The sequence below is a fragment of the Camelus bactrianus genome, chromosome 11 (genome assembly GCF_048773025.1).
Source record: "Camelus bactrianus isolate YW-2024 breed Bactrian camel chromosome 11, ASM4877302v1, whole genome shotgun sequence".
NCBI classification, from domain to species: Eukaryota; Metazoa; Chordata; class Mammalia; order Artiodactyla; family Camelidae; genus Camelus; species Camelus bactrianus.
Genome location: NC_133549.1, coordinates 44,480,598 through 44,501,013, shown reverse-complemented (window position 1 = coordinate 44,501,013; position 20,416 = coordinate 44,480,598). Strand labels below are relative to the sequence as shown.

General features: G+C 41.7%; 1 protein-coding gene across 1 annotated transcript in view; it reads right to left on the bottom strand.

Annotated features, from left to right (window-relative positions):
• PIK3AP1 (phosphoinositide-3-kinase adaptor protein 1) overlaps window positions 1–20,416 on the bottom strand; it is a 104,975-nt gene that overhangs the window by 17,065 nt on the left and 67,494 nt on the right. The window contains exons 9-13 of the mRNA XM_074373835.1: window positions 15,966–16,061; window positions 9,543–9,743; window positions 6,622–6,687; window positions 4,573–4,778; window positions 1,491–1,563 (exon numbers count right to left, since the gene is read on the bottom strand). Coding sequence (XP_074229936.1) covers window positions 1,491–1,563; window positions 4,573–4,778; window positions 6,622–6,687; window positions 9,543–9,743; window positions 15,966–16,061 — 642 coding nt within the window. The remainder of the gene's footprint in view (window positions 1–1,490; window positions 1,564–4,572; window positions 4,779–6,621; window positions 6,688–9,542; window positions 9,744–15,965; window positions 16,062–20,416) is intronic.

Below are 20,416 nucleotides of genomic sequence, written 5' to 3'. Positions count from 1 at the left end.
GGGAGGGGACAGCAAGTGCAAAGTCCCTGGGGAGAATGCTTTTGGCTTAATAGAGTAACAAAAGGGAGTCCACTGAGATTAGAGCATGGGGTGTGGGGGAAAGTGGAGGATGAGCTCAGGGGTCAGATCATGGAGAGCCTGTAGGCCATAGTGAGGAGTGGGATTTAGTCTGGGTGGGACAAGAGCAAGGGAGTGGCATCTGATTCCTTATTTTTAAAGGTCATTTGCTATGATTTGTAGGACTATGTAGAGGAGTAATAATGGACAACTGAAGAGGCTGCTGCATTAATTCAGGAAGAGATGATGGTGTGCATGCAGTTAGATGCAGTTGTGGCATGGAAAGTGGTCAGAAATGATCAGATGTAACATGTAGTTTGGAGGCACAACTTTTGGGAATTGCTGATGGCTTGAAGGAATGAAGTAGCAACAATCAGAGGCAGCAAAAGAGAAGTGCCAGATGAATGGAAGGGATAGTAGGTTCTAATGATGCTCAGATGAAGAAGGAGTACAATGGCCAGGAGTGGTCCAGGAAGGCTTCACTGAGAAGGGGCTGCCAGGGCTGGATCTTGCAGCCCAGTAGGTTCATACAGGTGAGGAGGAAGAGGCATAAGCAAGGGGCCTGTGGCAGGAAGATTTCCTGTTTGAAGACCGGGCTGTTACCCGGTTATTTCGTGGGAAATCAGGCTGTTGATGGCAGCTGGAGAAAGACTACAGAAGTTATGCACAGACTTAGTTCTTTATGTAATGGGGCTCCATTCAAGAGCTGAGTTTCTCTGAAAGCCTTTTCTTGCCAGCTCTTCTTGGTATAAGCCTGGCCAGTGTAAATCACAGAGACCCACCATGCCAGAGGCTCTCAGAACGAATATGTAGTGTGGGCAAATGCCCACTCCTTGCTCAGGGGCGGTGGTGCCAGGTGAGTAGTACCTGGGGGAGGGTGGGTCAAGGGGAACACAGGGGTCTGGTCCTCAGTGTGCCCAACTGGAATCCATGGCCCTGCTATTGGACCCCACTACTCACAGCAGGAGCCCTGCTGCACCTGAGACCAGGCTTCTAAAGCAGTATATGCTGTGGACACCAACGACACAGTTTCCTGCTTGAGTCAGAAACAGACACTATGTGAATGGGATTTTCTCCTTTGTCTGCTCAAAAAAAGCATTTTCCTAAACACCAAGAGGAGAGTCAGGTGCTTGGGGAGAAAGCATTATCATCCTCTTTGAATAGGGGTGGGGGTGGAGAGCTGCAGAGTTCAAGCCATCCATTCATTCATCTGCTGACATGCCTCATGCGCCAGTTTCTTGGTACACAGGATTAACAAGACAGAGTCATTGCCCCAAAGGACCTCATACCCTTGTGGGGGACTCAGATCTGTAAACACGGTGACAGGTGCTGGGCAAGCTGTCTGCCCACTTGGGCCCCAGCAGAAAGGACAGTCAAGGAAACAGACCACAGTGAAGCCCCTCACCGTGCAGCACCCCCAGGGAGCCACATACCTGTTTGCTTTCCTGATTTTTGCTTCTCTCTCTGTCTTCGGGTGATGCTATCTCTCAGCCGTTTGAGATTTTCCTGGAAAAAAAATTAGTTTATTTTTAAAGTATACACCAGAATTGTACCCTCTGGGCATTAGAGTTTCTTTCCAATTTTATGCTATTTGCAAGATATATCACATTGCAATAGCATTTCCAACATGCAAATGAGGTTGAGTGCATTTGCAATCGGCCCCCAGAGAAATCCACATCCTTTTAGAAGCTGTGCCTGAAGAGAAGATACCCTGTCCACAACAAAGTGTCTCCCCTCCTCTCTGGTTCCCAGCTCCTTCTCAGTCTTATAAACCCATCACCCTTCTTGCACATCCCTCGGCCAAGCCAGCCTCTTACCTGCTCACAAACTCTCTACCCACTTTTCTGACTCTAAGATTGTGTCTTCACACCATTCCCCTGACCCCGAGGAACACAGATTCCATGACTCTGTCTGTTCCAAGCATAGGTCACCTTCTAAGCTCCCCGAGATTGCTCCAGTCTTTAGTGCTGCCCATGCCATCTGGCACTGGGCTATGCTGCCTTGTCCTCTGTGTGTGTGTGTATGTGCATGTGTGTGTGTGCGTGTGTGGGTATTGTCTCTTTGGAGGTACTGTGAACTCTCAATGGGCCAGAGGCCAGGTCTTGTACTTTTCTATAATTCTGCAGTCTTCTCTATTGTGTTCATTCAATAAATGTTGAACAGACATGTGAGGGTGGAAATTTGTTGCTATTTTAGTCAATAAACAGCAACCATCTTGAAGTTAAGTGTCTGAGCTGTCTAGGGAAATGCCCCAGGGACTAACATCCAGACCACCGGGCTGGAGCAGAAGGTTTCCATGAGGGAGCCACGGAGGCAGGACTGAAAGGTTGGTTGGGTTGTGACTGCAGCTGAGAGACTGAGCTTGGTCCAGGAAGCAGCAGGGAAACACTGGAAATTGTGGGCTGGCCATAGCTTTAAGGTCTGGCAGAGAGGAAGGAAAGGAGTTGGAGGCAAGGAGACCCACATGGAGATGATGTGATAGGGCAGATGCAGGCAAAACAAGCCAGCATGGAACGTGGCTGGGAATGCAAAGAAAGGAGCAGAGGCAAGACGAAGAATGTGACAGAGCAAGACATGCAGCTGGCTGGATATAGGGGAGTGTGGAAGGGCCCAAGAAATTCTGAAGTCTGCACCTCAGCCTCTGGAAGGTAACAGTGCAATGAACAGAAACATGGAGTCAGGAAAGGGAAGCAGCCTTGAGGGATGGTTTGTTGTTGGACGTGCCACAGGTTACGTCTAGGGCACCTCAGGGAAGTGCTCAGCTGGTGGCTGTTACTGGAGACAGACATAAGAGACACCTGCACTGAGAAGGGAACCTGGATGGAGCCTGCTGGTGGGAGGGAGAAGTGAAGGAGTCAGGGGGATTGACAGAGAGTGGAGGAAAGGATGACAGGGCAGTCCAGGAATGGTCTTCACACCCTCTAGTCCCTGGATGGAGGGGAGGGCACTCCAGAAGTACCAGGAGGCTGTCAGAGCACGGAGTAGTCTCAGCTCCCAGGACTGGGATTCTCTGCCATGTCTAACATGAATCCAGTCATCTGCTACACACAAGAGTTCAGGCAAGTTCATGGGAAGGCAAGAAGCCTCCTGGATGTGGATAAAAAAAGATAGCTGACATTTGTTATATATTTACTATGTGCCGGGCATGCTAATAGCTTCACATGGTTTACATCATCTAGTCCTCTCCCTTCAGATTTCAGAGATGGGAACACGGAGGTACAGAGAGGACAAGGTTATCCAGCCCCAACAGGCAAAACAAGACTGAACTCAGGCTGCCTGGCTCTGGAGCTGGGGCTGCTCCAAAAGACCTGCCACGTGGCACCAAGTTGGCAAGGAGAAAGAAACTCCGTATTTGCCTAGGACCAGCCTGTTCCTAGCAGCACTGCAGCCTGGGTCTCCCCAGTGAGGAAGGCCCTGGGTTCCTGCATTCAAACCCCTAGAGGGAGGGAGGCAGCCCGCAGAGCAGGTGACCCTGTTTAGGGAGCACTCAGAAGGCAGAAGATGTAGTGAAGGGAGCCTAGCCTCTGGAGTGAGAAAGGGATCATGAGAATCCTGACTCTGCCTTTTCACCTCTCTGAGCCTCAGTTGTCTATAAAATGGGAGCAATGACACATTTCACGTGCATGCTGTGAGGGGCGGAGGAGAGTAGGTCGACTCAGCCCTTAGCACAGTGCCCCAGACTGTTGTCAGAGCTGAACAAATGCTGCTTTAGGACTCACATCCCCACTTCTCACTGTATGGAGTTGTATATCCTTGTGTAAATAGCGAGAGTGTCCTCTCACAGCCTAGCCCTCCAATCCAGCCTCCTCCTGAGCCGGAACTGCTGGGATGGGCACGAGGTGGCCCTTCCCGGATCTTCGCCTTCCGTTTGCACACATGCCTACGGAGTGTGTGTGTGTGTGTGTGTGAGTGTGCTTTTTTTTTTTTTAAAGTATATTAGAGCAGTCTTTATATTTTATTTATTTTTAATGGAGGTACTGGGGATTGAACCCAGCATCTCGTGTGTACTAAGCATGCACTCTACTACTGAGCTATGACCTCCACCCGAGTGTGTTTAACTTGGGTAGTTTTATGTCTGCTACTTGTTTTGTTCACTTAATCATATTTCTTGGGAGCTGTCCAAGTTCTCTTTGAGTTCTAAAGTGTGATAGTTCTGTGGGAGTGTTGGCACTATGAGCAGAGAGAGGGCCTCTGAAAAGAAAAAAGCTGGAAAGCAAAAGTATAGGGCCACACACAGAGGAAGTGGCAGGCGCAGAATTACAGTTTACAGCTGAGTTTTGGTTCCTGCTCTGTAGCCACATAACACCAGGAAAAACCATCCAGCCTCAGCCAGGGAGCCATGTGGTTACAAACTGCGGCTGACAGATACACATACGCACTGACTCACCAGGACACTCAAACAAGCAGCCGCAGGTGTGCAGTTACCACAATACACAGGACAGCCATGGACTCAGCTCTCCTCCACTGCCTAGCAGAGAAACAGATGTGAACCTAATTCCACCCAGAGCCAGTTACCTGCTGGAAGCGAAAGGATTCAGACCGCTTCTTCTGGTTGAGCTGCCACTCTTTGAAGTGCAGCACGGCCTCATCCACGTTGACGATGCCCAGCTTCACCTGCTCCTGGAGGGTAATGAGCTGCCGCTGGCCGGGTGTTTTCATCCCAGCAAAAGGGTCATATACACTCGACTGAGGCCTGTCCCTCCACGGTCTGACAGGTGGCTCTGGAAAGGATGTCGAAACTCAGCTTGACAGCTCCCCCACTGGGGAGAGCTGACCGGATGAGTGGGGTTAATGAGGCTTAACGGGCTCAAGAGGACGTGTCTCAAAAGAACAATTACATGTGGAACCAAGAAGTGGGAGGTATGACGTGGAGTCAAGGAGAGGGAAGCAGCTAGTAATTTCAAAGCCTGTTGCACCAAAGTAGATGAGGCCACAACATTTTAGGGAGGTGTGGCATCCACTGGATGAGTCAACAGAATCCCCCAAGCCTGAATTACTGGAGTGATTCAGAGAGTAATTTAGAGCAGTGTTTCTTAACTGCGGCATTATTGACAATCTGGACCAGATAATTCTTTGTTGTTGCGGGGGCGGCTGTCTTGTGCACCGTAGGATGTTTAGCCTCATCCTTGGCCTCTACCCACTAGGTGCCAATAGCTTCCACTTCCTTGGTTGTGACAACAAAAAATGTCCCAAATATTGTCAAATGACCTCTGGCAGGGTGAGGAGTGGGGTGGAGGAGAAATCACTGCTAGTTGAGAACCACTGCTTTAGACTAAACTCCACTCCCAAAAGAGAACATACAGGAACGCCTAACCAGGATGCTTCTCCCAGCACCACTTCCAGCCCTCCCCATCTTAGCAGCATGGGGCACAATGATTATGGACCCATGGGCACGAGATCCCAGAGAAGACTGAAATGCTAATGGGATCATGACCCAGGTCCAATGTCACCAGGTATAAATTACCTGCTGGGACCCAACTGGCTCTTCTTGGATTGTTCCCGTGCCAACCTCTCCTCCCAACAAAAAATGTATAGTTCCCTGCTTTGGAGAGTCTAGGGAAATACGAAACCAACCCCTCTTGCTCAGGCTGTGACTTCACTAAGTTCTGTGGGGAACAAGCTACCTGCAGAGGTGATGGAGCCACTGGGGCATGTGAAACCAACTTGACATTCTACTGCTCATTTCCTTTAGGGCTATCTTTGGTTCTAAATTTCTCCAGCAGGTCCCCATTTGGGCATTGCGATTCAGAGAGGTGACATTAAGGAAAAAGAGATGACTTCACCCGTATTGAAAAAAATTCCAAGAAGCTTATCTATCATTCTTACCAACCATTCACTCATCTGTCTACATACACTCACACACCTTTCTCCTACATTTGCCCTTTTCAAGGCTGTCTTTAATTGTATTGGGAGATGGAATGTGAGGAGAAAAAAAAATGCACAAGCCAACCAGTTCCAATCTCCTACTGCTGGAGTCCATGGGGATGTTTTCAAATGTTTAGATGGTGTCATGATTCCTTTTCAAAAGAATCACCAATGGGATAATACTGACTGCCTCTGTTTGGCACAAGGAAATTAATGAAGAATAAAAAATCACTTATCTCTTCAAACTTCCTTAAAAGATCTTTTGAAAAAAAGAAAAATGTTACCTAATGGTAAGCAAAATGTCTCTCAAATATAGTTGAATTAAACTATGCTTTAGCTCATACAGATAGGGTCAGGTAACAGCACGACAGGGCTAAACCTACCAGGTAAAGACTGGATGCTGGGCCGCCCACTTTCATCCGACGGCATCAGTCTCAATGTTTAAGCTGTACTTTTGTTTGTTATTATAGACACCTTCTGGCGCAGGAATATTATTGGTACAATCAATTTCTGCAACTTTCTAAAGCACCCCAATCTCCTCTTCCTTTACCATCAGAACAGTTCTACCTAAGGTATCACTTGAATCTCTCTGTTTTTCAATGCCAAGGAGCTGTTACACCTGAAAATTACTGAAATGTAAACACTTCAACCACCTAGAGTCCAGGTTATACGAAAGGAAGCTAAGGACATCTGGCTTACCTTTCCTGAGGCTCTCTGAAGAAACATATAAATTCCCAGGCCGCTCTTGGCTTTTTTCTGCAAAAACTAAGAGATAAAGAATAATCTAAGTAAAGCAAAATCAGATATTTGGTAATCTGATTTACAGCCTTTCTAAAAGGCCTTGTAATATTTTATACATTTACCAGAAAAAAGTTTACCAAAATCTTGTGCCAAAAAAAATAATAATAGGTCACATCTTACTTGGACCACTATACACAGTTTTATAAACCAAAACTCTAGAAGGAGGCAACTAATGAGCAGAAGCAATAGAAATTATGAAATGAAGACAGATCATACAGACAAAGTCTCAAACCAGAAAGACAAAGTCAGCCAGAGGACATGATCAGCATTTAAGAGATCATTAAAGAAAGGGGTAATGTGAACAAGGACGTGTGCTAGATCCCTGAATACCTGAAGCGAGCCATGGAAGGCCCTGAAGTTTGAGAATAAAAGGAAGTGCCACCTAGCATAACAACAAGTGTCCTAAGAAAGAACTCGGAGCAGTGGAGCAGGTAAAATGTGTACACAACTCTAAAGGGACTTGGATAAAGTCACTGATGTGCAGTGGACCCATAAAGGCTCATAGGAAAGCTGGAAATTGACAAACGTTCACTTAGTGGTGGTACTGCATGGTGGTTATGGTTCCCAGGGCTCCACACGTGACTTTGGGATTCAAATTCTGGCTCTGCCACTTATGAGCCATATAATCTTGGATAAGACGCTTGACTTCTCCTGGCCTCAGTTTTTTGATCTGTAGAATGAGGATGATAATTGTACCTTCTTCACTGGGTTGTAGTGGGGATTACATGAGTTAACACATAGAAAGTGCTTAGAACAGTGTCTGGCACATGTAAGCGCTCCATGTTAGCTTTCCTTAACATTATTCACATCTAAACCCTGAGATTAATGCCAATAGGTCAGCAATATCTTGGCATGCTAGTTAATACAAGTGATGTCTCTACAGTTTTTTTTTTATAGTTTATAAAATAGTTTCCCATGCATTATTTCATCTGACCTTCATGATAAGGCTCTGGCAGAGTATTATTATACATCAATGTACACATATATTATTATGATACCCATATTATAGATGAGGAAACTAAAGTTAAAGAGGGTCAAATTATTTACCTAATGTCCCATACTTTACAGTTGAAAAATGTAAGAGTTAGCACTTGAACTAAGGTATTCTAGCCTCCAAATCACTGCCTTTTTTGTTATCTTCTGCTTCTCTCCTGTCCTTTGCTTCCCCACAGTTTCCTAGCAAGTCCAACAGGGCTCTTTAGGAATCACCTGTCCCAACTGCTTCCCCACCATAAGCTAGGCCATCAACACCCTCTCCCCACCTCCGGCCATTTAGGCATTATCAGTATATATTTCAATGCTTATTAATTTGGGTTCCCTTAGAAGGAGATCTGGGGGCAAGGATCCAAGTACAAGTAGTCTATGTGGGTGGTGATGGAAATGACAGGGAAGTGGATACAGAAATAAAACAGGGGGTTATCAAGTGAATCACCATGGTGGGCAAGCTGGGGGGCTCTGGAAAACAATGCAGAACATGCACTTTGATGTTCTCCCAGTAGAGGGGTCAGTAAGCTAGGGTAGTCAGCCACCGACCCCATTCTGTCAGCAGCTGGTGGGGGGGCGTCCAGAAGTGATAATTCCCCAACTCTTCCAGCCTGTCCTGAAAGAGGGCAAGGCAGGCTCTGGCTGCTAGAGGAAGTCATTAGGCCAAGACACAGGTTCTGACAGGCAGGGTCCAGCCAGTAGGCACAGAAACGTAAAGAGCTAGAGGCGTGTGGGTTGGGCACCACCAGTGTCTGCTACACACACCAGAGGAGATGCTGCCCAGGGGATGGCAAACCACGAGCACTGACGGCATTCGGCAATACATAATACTCCTCAGCTGTACTTCTACCCAATTGAGGGTTGCCAGATTTAACAAAGCAAAACCAAAAGCAAAAAAGAGTGCAATGTTTGGGGCTTACTTACACTAAAAAATTATTTGCTGTTTGTCTGAAATTCATACTTAACTAGGCATGCTGTACTTTATCTGACAACTCTAGCCCTGTTACCTCTACAGCTCTGATTGAGGGCTGCCTTCTCCAGTTTATGATCTTTTGCCACATCTTCCACAACCTGCTTACACTATTAAAAATGAAATGGAGGTCATGTGCACAGATCTGGCAAGTCTCATACTCTTAAACTACTTGTAATCATATTAATAAAATCAAGTCCTAGAAGATAGTGAAACTGACAATGCTAGAAGCATCTAATGTCCCAGGGATCATTATGAAGAAGTCAAAACCCAATTCTCACCAATCTGTATCAATGTAGGTAGGTAGACAGCCCAGCATGGTGCCTGAAAGCCAGAGTTGTGGGAGTCAGACTCCCTGAGTTCAAATTCCAGCTCTTCTAATGTGGTCATCATTAGACCTCTGTAAGCCTCCATTTTCCTCATCCATAAAAAGGGGATGATAATGGCCCTTACCTAACAGATTATTGTAAAGATTAAATGACATGTTCTAGATAGAGTACCCTGGGTAGATTTCAATAAATGTTAGCTATTAAAATTTACTAACAAGAAGAAGAGGAGGAAGAAGAGTTTCAGGAGATAAAATTTATCAGAGCTCTTGCCATTTGGAGTAGAGGAAAATCTTGTTTACCTCTGTCTTCATACTGTGCATGAATGCCTCCAGGAAGGCCAGAAAACTGAATCTGATCACTGCCCCTAGCTTAGCTCCAGAATCAGCCCCAAGCTCTGACTCTGTCCCTTGCAGCTGGTTGAAGACCGTTCGGAAGGGGACGGTCTCTGAGCAGTGGTTCAGAAGGTAGAGGATCCGTGGAATTCCTGCTGGGAGGCTCTGAAGACCCCACTGGGCATCATTCCCTGCCATACTTGCCTTTAGAAATGTATGGTTCATTGTCGGACAGGTGGTGAGTACCAGAAGCACTGGCCTCTGGCCTGGGCACTGGGACAGGGGGCCTGCTGGCCAGGTCCACAGAAAAGGCCTCATCATCGTCCACTGTGTGGTAAACATCTTCCTCCTCCTGACCAAGACGGTGCGTGTCCCTCTCCAAACTGGCCATTCCTATGCTGTTGCCTAGAAACATAGAAAAAGGTGACTGAAAGTAATTGCCAAACCCTGTGGCCTGCTGGGCCCCACAGCCAACCACCCCAAGCCCCAGCCCCATCCATCACTGGCTGGCAGCCTCTACTTGAGACAGGGCCTGGTAGGGCCAGCCCCATCTACCAGCATGCCCACAGTGGTTGGCCCCATCACAAAAGAAGGGCCCACCTAGCCCACATAGGGGGCAATACTAGAGCATACAGCTCTCGTGACCAGAGAGGAATGTGCTACTGGGCCCCAGAGGACGTCGTCTACATAAAGTTCTTCTCTAAGATTAGGAAGCATAACCAACCTATCTAACATATAAATATAAAAACAGAATTAGGCAAAATCAGAGACAGAAAAATATGTTCCAATTGAAAGAACAAGATAAAACCCCAGAAGAAGAATTAAGTGAAACAGAGGTCAGCAATCTATCTGACAAAGAGCTCAAGGTAGTGATCAAAAAGATGCTCAGTAAACTCTGGAGAAGAACAGATGAACACAGTGAGAAGCTTAACAAAAAGTTAGAAAATATAAAGAGGAATAAACAGAGTTGAAGAATACAATAACTGAAATTTAAATATACACAAAAAGGAATCAACAGTATATCAGATGATACAAAGAAACAGATCAGTGAACTAGGAGACAGAGTAGTGGAAATCAGTTAACCAAACAGAAAAAAAGAAAAAACTATTTTAAAATATTAGAATAATTTAGAAGGCCTCTAGTACAACATCAAGCATACTAACATTCACATTATAGGAGTCCCAGAAGGAGAAAAGAGATCAAAAGGGGTAGAGGACATATTTGAATAAATAATAGCTGAAAACTTCCCTAATCAGGAAAGGAAACAGACATCCAGGTCCAGGAATCAGAGAGTCCCAAACAAGATCAACCCAAAGAGATCCACACCAAGACATATTGTAATTAAAATGACAAACATTAAAAATAAAGAGAGAATCTTAAAAGCAGCAAGGGAAAAGCAAGTAGTTACAATTATATACAAGGGAACTCCTATAAGACTATCAGCTGACTTTTCAGCAGAAACTTTGCAGGCCATAAAGGAGTGACACCACGCATTTAAAGTGATTTTTTAAAAAAACCTACAACCAAGAATATTCTACCTGGCAAGGCTATCATTTGAGATTTGAAGGAGAGATAAAGAGTTTAATAAATAAGCAAATGCTAGAGTTTAGCATCACTATACTGACTTTATAGAAAATGTTAAGGGGAATTCTTTAAGCTGAGAAAAAGCACAACTAGAAATATGAAAATTAAGAAGGAAAAATCTCATAGGTAAAGGCAAATATATGACAAAGACAATGGACCAACCACTTACAAAGCTAGAAGGAAGGTTAAAAGACAAAAGTAGTAAAATTATCTATATCCGCAATAAATAGTGAAGGGATACAGAGAACAAAAAGATGTGAAATATGAAGTCAAAAACATTAAATATGAAGGTGGATAAAAATGCAGGGTTGTTAGAATGTATTTGAACTTAAGAGATCAAGCTTAAAATATATATGTATATATTATACACACACACACACACACACACACACACGTGTGGTTATATATAAGCCTCATGGTAACCACAAAACAAAAATCTATAACAGATATATACACAAAAATAGAAAGAGATCCAAATATAATACTAAAGATAGTCATCAAACCACAAAGGATAAGAACAAAAGAAGAAAAGAATAAGAAAGAACTATAAAAACTCCAGAAAATAATTAACAAAATTTCAATAAGTATATGCCTACCAATAATTACTTTAAACGTAAATGGACTAACTGCTCCAATCAAAAGACATAGAGTAGCTGAATGGATAAAAAAACAAGACCCCCTTCAGATCTAAAGAGACACACAGACTGAAAGTGAGGGGATGAAAAAAAAAGTATTCAATGCAAATGGAAATCAAAAGAAAGACAGGGTAGCAATACTTAGACAAAATAGACTTTAAAACAAAAACTGTAACAGAGACAAAGAAGGACAATGCATAATGATAAAAAAGATCAATCCCACAATAAGATATAACAATTGTAAATACATATGCACCCAACATAGGAGCACCTACATACATATAGCAAATATTAGTAAACATAAAGGGAGAAATTTACAGTGATACAATAGTAGTAGGGGACTTTAACACACCACTTACATCAAGGGACAGATAAAAAAATCAGTAAGAAAACACTGGCCTTAAATGATACATTAGACCAGATAGACTTAATAGATACATATATAAGAATATTGCATCCCAAAACAACAGCATACACATTCTTGTCAAGTACACATGGAACATTCTCCAGGGTAGATCATGGGCTAGGCCACAAAACAAGTCTAAATTAAAGAAGACGGAAATTGTATCAAGCATTTTTTCTAATCACAACAATATGAGACTAGGAATCAGCTACAAGTTAAAAAAAAAAAAAACTACAAGAACACAAACACATGGAGGCTAAACAAAATGCTACTAAACAGCCAATGGGTCACTGAAGAAATCAAAGGAGAAATTTAAAAAATACCTGAAGGCAAATGAAAATGGAAACACAACAATCCAGACTCTGTGAGACTTATAAAAAGCAGTTCTAAGAGTGAAGTTACAAGCCTACTTCAGGGAACAAGAAAAATATCAAATAAACAACTTAACCTTACACCTAAAAGAATTTTAAAAAAAAGAAGCCAAACAAAACAAAACAAAAAATAAAGTTAGAAGAAGAAAAGAAACAATAAATATCAGAGCAAAAATAAATGAAATAGAGACTCAAAAACAATAAAGATCAATGAAGCTAAGAGCTGGTCCTTTGAAAAGTTAAACAAAACTGATAAACCTTTAACTAGACTCATCAAGGAAAAAGAGAGAGCGAGAGAGAAGGCCCAAATAAATAAAATCAGAAATGAAAGCAGAGAAGTTACAACTGACACCACAGAAACACAAAGGATTACAAAATGGACAGAAGACCTGAATAGACATTTTTCCAAAGAATACACATGGATGCCAAACAGACACATGAAAAGATGTTCAACATCACTAATCATCAGGGAAATACAAATCAAAAGCACAAAGAGGTATCACAACTGTCAGAATGGCTATTATATAAAAGACAACAAATAACAAGTGTTGGCAAGGATGTGGAGAAAAGGGAATCTTGGTGTACTGTTGGTGGGAATGTGTATTGGTTCAGACACTATGGAAAACAGCATGGAGTTTCCTCAAAAGATTAATAATAGAATTGTCATATGACCCAGCAGTTCCACTTTTGGGTATTTATGAGAAGAAAAACAAAAACACTAATTCAAAAAGATATGTGCACCCCAATAGTTACTACAGCAGTATATACAATAGCCAAGATACAGAAGCAACTTAAGTGGCCCTTGATAGATGAATGAATAAAGAAGATGTGGCATATATATATACAATGGAATATTACCCAGACATAAAAAAGAAAGAAACCTTGCCATTTGTGAAAACATAGAGGGACCCAGAGGGTATTACTGCTTGGTGAAATAAGTCAGACAGAGAAAGACAAATATAGTATGATTTCACCTATATGTGGAATCTAAAAAGCAAAACAAATGAACAAACATAACAAAACAGAAACATAGTACAGAGAACAAACAGGTGGTTGCCAGAAGGGAGGTGGGTAGGGGGATGAAAAGAAAAAAAAAAGGTAACTATGTGAGGTATGAATACTAATTAGCTTGATTGTGATGATCACTTTGCAATGTATATTTATATGAAATTATCAATTATATACCTTAAATATGTGTAATTTTTGTTATTTAAACCTCAACAAATCTCAAAAAATATTTTTTAAAAAAAGAAAGCAGTGGCCCAATGAGCTGGGTGATTGTTAGTCATTGAGCAAAGAGAGCAACCACACCTTAATTGAACAGTACTGCCCTTTGGCAAAGGGCTTTCCCCTTTATCATCTCCTGTAGGATCCACTCAGAAACCCATGTAAAGCAACTAAGAAAACACTGATGTCACCTTCATTTGCCACCCGTTGGTGCAGGAAAAGGAAGTGAGCGCTAGGCTCTGTCATCTCAATTTTACATCTGGGATTCAGTTATACATCCCATTAGGACTAGGGAAAAGAGAGCACAGCCCCCAAAGCTGAAGGATGCTTGGAAGCATGCCCTGGTGTTCGGGCTGCAGCATGAGGGTGGCCTGGAGCCCTCACTAGCAACGGCTCCTGCATCCTTCTCCTCAGCACCAAAATGACACAGTAAATCCTTCCCGAGGACTTCTTCTGTGCCAAGCACTATTCCAAGTGTATTGCCCACATCATCTCCTTTGATTCTGTAACAATGCAGTGGAGTAACTACGATCATTATTCTCACTTTGCAGATGAAGAAACTAGAGCCTTGTGCACTTTTAAGTAAGTTGCCCAAAGTCAACTAGAGCCAGATTGGCACCCAGCAAAGCTAGTTCCAGAGTGTGTGCTCTTCACCTCCATGCTCCACTGCTTCTTTTGCAATGTTTGCCCTACTCTGCTCTCCACTGACCAAAAAGATTTAGGACAGAAGCTTGCCTCCTACCCTCTGTCCCTGGACTGGGACAGGTTTTCTCTGCCTCCTTCCTGGTGACAGGCTTCAATGTTCTGTGCTGGGACCTGACTGCAATATCCTCATGGCTTTGAGAATCTCAGCGGACCTGGCTTTGTATGCCTTCTGCCCCACTTACATACAAGCTGTGTGACCTTGGGCATGATATATAACTTCTCTGAGCCTAATTTCCCTCTGAGACCTACTCATAGGAGTACTGTTAGGACAAAATGAAATAATAAAGGAATATATCAGTACCTGCACATAGTAGGTGCTTCTCTCTCCCTCCTTCTTCTCCCTAGCACCATTTAGTCAACAAATCTCTATTAAATGCCTGTTTAAGATACATGAATAAATAATGCGTGGGCCTTCTTCCTTTGGGATTTCCAATCCAGTGATTTATTGGGAATTTTTTCTTTGCATCTTTTCTGAGCTGTGGGGAGATTGCTTTTGGCTTCCCTGGGTCCTGGGTCCAGAGGACTGACCAGGCTGGTCCCAACTCATTAAAGGGCTCTGACCTCAAGGAAGTTTACATTTAGTGGGAAAGCCCCAATCTTTTCATCTTTGAATATCTCGTACAGGGCTTGAAGAAATTCTGGGAAGGCTTTTCTGATGTTAACAAAATGAAATGTCCTGGGGGAGTTGTTGTCTACCCTGCAGGGTGAAGGTGATTCCCACAGTGCCGATCCCTTAAGCACAAAAGTACTGAATTCTGCCCTTAGCATATGAAAGCAGCCATAGGCAACGCTAAAGGAACAAACACAGTGTGTGCCAATAAAACTTTATTTACAAAAACAGGCAGCTGGCCAGGCTGCAATTCGTCTACCACTGCTCAGAATTTCTCCTTCCTCTTTACTGTCAAAACAACTTTTCCCATCCTCTTAACACCCTGCTTTCTATACCTACTTGATCAACAAACCCCACCATATATTGTAAATGATTGAACAGAATTAAGGAATTACTCATATCAACATCCTCCACCTTTGAAACCTTCAATAGTAATAATAATAACAACAAAATAAGCCTTTATTGCTTGTTACATGCCTGGCCCTTCTCTGAGATCTAATATACAATAATTCATTAAATTCTCACAATATTTATCTAATTTTACAACTGAGGAAAATAAGACCCAGAGGAATTAAATAACTTGTCCAAGGTTTTCCAGCTAACCTAAGTGGGAACTGGGTACAGATCAGAGTCCATGTTCTTAATCACTATGCAATACAGCCTCAACTTAATGATACCTGTGTTATATCCCCCTATATTCTCCCCCTTCATCAGAAAGTAAAGTCTCTTGAGGGTACTGATCATATCTCATTTTTCTTTGTGTCCCCCAGGCCAACATCCAAAACAGTGCTTTGCTTACAGTAGGTACTTAATAAATTTTGGTCAAATAAAAACAAACACATGCATTTAAAAGAGGTCTTGCTGAAGGTAATGTGTTTATCCAGAGGAGTGGCTCCAGTGGTGGGAATTTCTGGCTTACTTGTAACAGGCTGATGGAGGAGCTTGTAGAGATAAAGTACCTTTAGTCACACCATATGCATGTACGTGGAAGCCCATTCCTTGAGTGGAACAACGCTCATATGGAACCAGGCGATGTCTTCCATTTGCTTCTCTTTCCCTCTTTTTTCTTCCCTGTTCACTGCCGCAACTTACCTTCTAAAAACTTGCGGATCATAGAGTCCTTAGTGGTCCGAGAAAAACCATCTCCGGGGATTGGACTGGATGTACTGGCCTGAAGCATTTCAACATCTAAAGGAAAAGGAGACTAAGAGTTTATATGTTGTTCTTCCACACAGGCAAGGACATTTTATAGATGGATATACAAGGTTCAACAAATCAAGAGATTCAGGAATTCATTAAACCATCCATCTACCCAACCATCCACCTAACCATTCATTCCTCTATCTATCCATCCATCCATCCATCCATCCATCCATCCATCCATCCATCCATCCATCCAGTTATCTTATCTACTCAATAAGGACACCCAGTAAGTATGGGGTATAAAGGAAAACAACATTCAGGCCCTTTCCTGGGCCACAGGACTCAAAATGTATAAATATGCACATCTGCATTTGAATGAATGGGCTTAAATTTTAAATATAAAACTGTAGCCTTCTTTAAAACTGCAAAAAAATAATTGAAAGCAGGAACAACAAAGAATAAAAACTGTGGTTTATTTGAACAATGGATCATTTTGCAACAGTTAAAAACAATATATTGGAGCTACTTCTATCAACATAGTACCATCTCAAAAACATAGCAGCCAGAACTCTATTTTTAGGTCATCCACGTCATTGGTCATTTATAAGGAGGAAGCACAGAGACCTTTGGTTTTCACTATCAAGCATAACTCCATGGAGACGTGCAAAAACCATTCAATTACCACAGCAGATTCTACTCAAACCTGAGTAACCAAAAGTGACCTGTTACTTTGTGACTCTGAAGTATGCATTTTGGGAGCAAAAATTCAGCCTTGTGTTACAAGTAAAGCTTTGATATTAAGAGGTTGCATTCAGTAAAGTCATATCACACAATCACTAGGGACTTGTTTGCTTAGGCAAAATGTGTAGTTTGAAGTTGAATACTATATTTTGAGGAAAAAAATTGAATTTAATCAGTATACACAGATACACTGTTTCCTTACTACTTTGATCTTTGGGGACCAGTTAAATACAATCTGGCGAGTTTATGTTTATATTTATATCACATTTCTTAAGAATATTCATTAAAAAGAAGTCATGATCATAAAGTTAAGGATAATGAACTTTACATGGCATAATCTGAGTTTTGAGACAAAATATTTGTATTTATATAGAAAAAAAACCTGGAAAGAAATACATCAAAATGCATATAGTGGTTGACACAACATTGTAAAATAACTATTACTCAATAAAAAAATGTGAAAAAAAAATGCATATAGTGGCTATTTCTGAAGTCATATGGATAGATCATGGACATTTCAGATCATGGACACTTTATTTTCTATTTTATAATTTTCTTTGTTTTCCAAATTATCCACAGTGGCTTGTGTTGCATTCATACATGAGAAAAACACTATCAACAATTTTTTTAAAGGCCTAGGTAATTATGATCAAGTATGTACAAATGGATTCCCAAATCAAAAATCAAATCAAAAGGTTATTAAAAATAAATTATGGCTCACCTGTCAATTAGCAGATTGACTGACTTTTTTAATAATAAAAATTTTTAAATATTCAAGTGACCAGATATTACATTATTACATAGCATAGCTCTTACTGGACTTTGTTTAAAACTTTGATAATCTGCTGATAATCAAAATATAAATTTTATACAATAAAAAACAAAACAGTACAGAATGTTGAGTGACAAAGTTGCAGACTGGTGTTTGCAGTATGATATCGTTTATATAAAGTTTTAAGGCCTATAAAACAATACTACATATGATCTATATATTCATAAATACGTAGTTAGACATATGAAAACATGCTGATATTCTGGGAAGGATAAATGTTGAATTCATGATAGTGGTTACCTCAGGGAGGGAGGGAGGACAATTGGATTCCAGAGGGGGTTCATAGTGGGTATAATATTTTTTAAAAATCTGAGGTGAGATGAAAGAATACGTATTTTCAATGAATCAGAATCTTCAAGAAATACATTTTTTAACATTTTTTATTGATTTATAATCATTTTACAATGTTGTGTCAAATTCCAGTGTAGAACACAATTTTTCAGTTATACATGAACATACATATATTCATTGTCACATTTTTTTCTCTGTGAGCTACCATAAGATCTTGTGTATATTTCCCTGTGCTACACAGTATAATCTTGTTATCTATTCTACAGCTTTGAAATCCCCTCTATCCCTTCCCACTCTCTGCCCCCCTGGCAACCACAAGTTTGTATTCTATGTCTATGAGTCTATAGAAGAAATATATTTTTGAAAATCAATACGCTGCTACCTGTTTCCCCCAAAGAGGGGAAAATAAGATTCTATTTTTGTATTTTCTTGTATATGCAAAAAGAAACTCTGGAAGGAAATGTAAGAAATTAAGATCAGAAATTAAGATTAAGGTTTCCTGGGAACTAGAAAGATAACAGACAAAAACTGGAGAAAGTTTTTTTTCACTGCTCATCTTTTTATATTTTAGTTTTTTAGCCTATTGAAAAAATAATGGAAATAAAAGCAGAGTTCTGATCATGTTTGTGTTACCTTAAATATTATCTGAAAAGAAAGAAAGAAAGAGAAGCCAACTTCCTTTTTCCACCGTTTCAGTTTAATGTTTCCTGAAATAGTGGAGACATTACAATGTACCTTGATAACCTCTAGTCCGAAGCCCTGTGATTCCAAATGAGGAAACTGTTAATTCAGCGAACCTTTCTTGTCACCACTGAATTATATAAAGTAAACCATAGAGCAATTAGGGTGACTTTACTGATCCTGACACATACCTAGAGGTATTTTAACTTTAAAAATAAATTTCTGATAAGAACTCACACTTAATTCATTCCTTAAAAATTCAAGAGCAGGAAACTCCACTTATTTGAGATTTCTATTTAAATTGCTTAATTGTGGTCTTATGGAACATTTTCCGCATGGAGTTAGAAAATTGGGAAGAAAGACATATCCTCTGGGTGTGCCCTACTGGGAGCAGGACCCTCCTCTACCTCCCTACCCCGACCCCTACACCCCTTCAGCCATCTGACCCTGACCCAGACACCTTTTGAAGCACCTCATTCACACAACAATAAAACACAGAGGAATAGACCCTGAAGGAAAGGGTCTGCTTGCACCAGACACCCCTAAATATGAGAGGAGGGAGAAATTTTGTGGTCCAGTCGGTGGGCTCTATAATGTCCACTGCTGCATCTTCCAGGAAACCACAGCCCCCTCGGGTCCAAGCATCTCTAGGAACCTGATGGAGGCAGAGCAGCTTCAATCACCAATAACCAAATCCCCCAGGCTGGCAACACCAGAGCACAAATCCTCCACACACAATCGGTCACCCCCACTGGCAGTGGTCAAAGAGTCACACACGGTCTAGCTATTTCACTAACACAGTTGAGTTTGAGAGAACTGATTTCCATATCCAAAATGCAGCTGCAAAATTGAAGGCGCTTCAAAGAGTGTTAGAAAAACAAAATGTGGAAGAAAATGGAAGCAGCAACAGCAGCCCTGGCTGAAATGACACTAATAATGTGGGTTTCTGCCCGGGGTACTATGATCCCATCTTAATGTGCTGAATACTTTGTGGATTAAAGGAAAAGACAGAAAAAAAGAATGAGCACCGGTAATAAGACATACCAATATCATGATCCCTAGATACAATGCACTGAGGAGGACGCGATATTTCCACAGCATTCTTGCCCAAAATTGATAACTCCAGTCCAATCGTAGGAAACATCTGACAAACCCAAACTGAGGGGCATTCTACAAAATAATTGGTCAGTGTTCTTTTGAAGTGTCAAAACGAGGAACGGCCGAGGAACTAACACACACTGGAGGAGACCAAGGAGAACAAGAGCATGTACCACGGGACCTTATCTAGGACCCTACCTACAAACAGAAAGAGAACATCAGGGGGAAACGAGTAAAATTGGAACAAGGTCCAGAGGTTAGTTCATGGTATTGCACTGATGTTAATTCTCAGCTTTGTAATTATACTCTGGTTATGTAAGATGTTACTATTAAGGAAACCTGAGTGAAAGGTATACAGGAAGGGTATTATTTTTGCAACTTTCCACTAAATCTAAAAGTAGTTCAAAATAAAAGTGTTTCTTGTTTTTGTTTTTGTTTTGTTTTAAGAAGAAGGGATAGCAGGGAAAGAGATGAGAAAAGTAGAGGAAGAAATGTAACAGCAAAACTAAAGAAGCGTCACTCCCCAGGAATGACCTACGCTGACCCTTTCCTGTCCACTTACACTATCAAGTCACCTTCCAGGGACTCCTGTGAGCCATGCACCTGTGAGTATGATGATTGAGCAAGGGCTAAATAAGACACCTGTGACAAAGAGATCTTTTTACTCTACAGTTCACACCTTAACTTGTGGTTAAGAGTATGACTTTGGAAGTAGACAAACTAGGATCTGCTCAGTATCAGTCCTGTGACCTTAGTA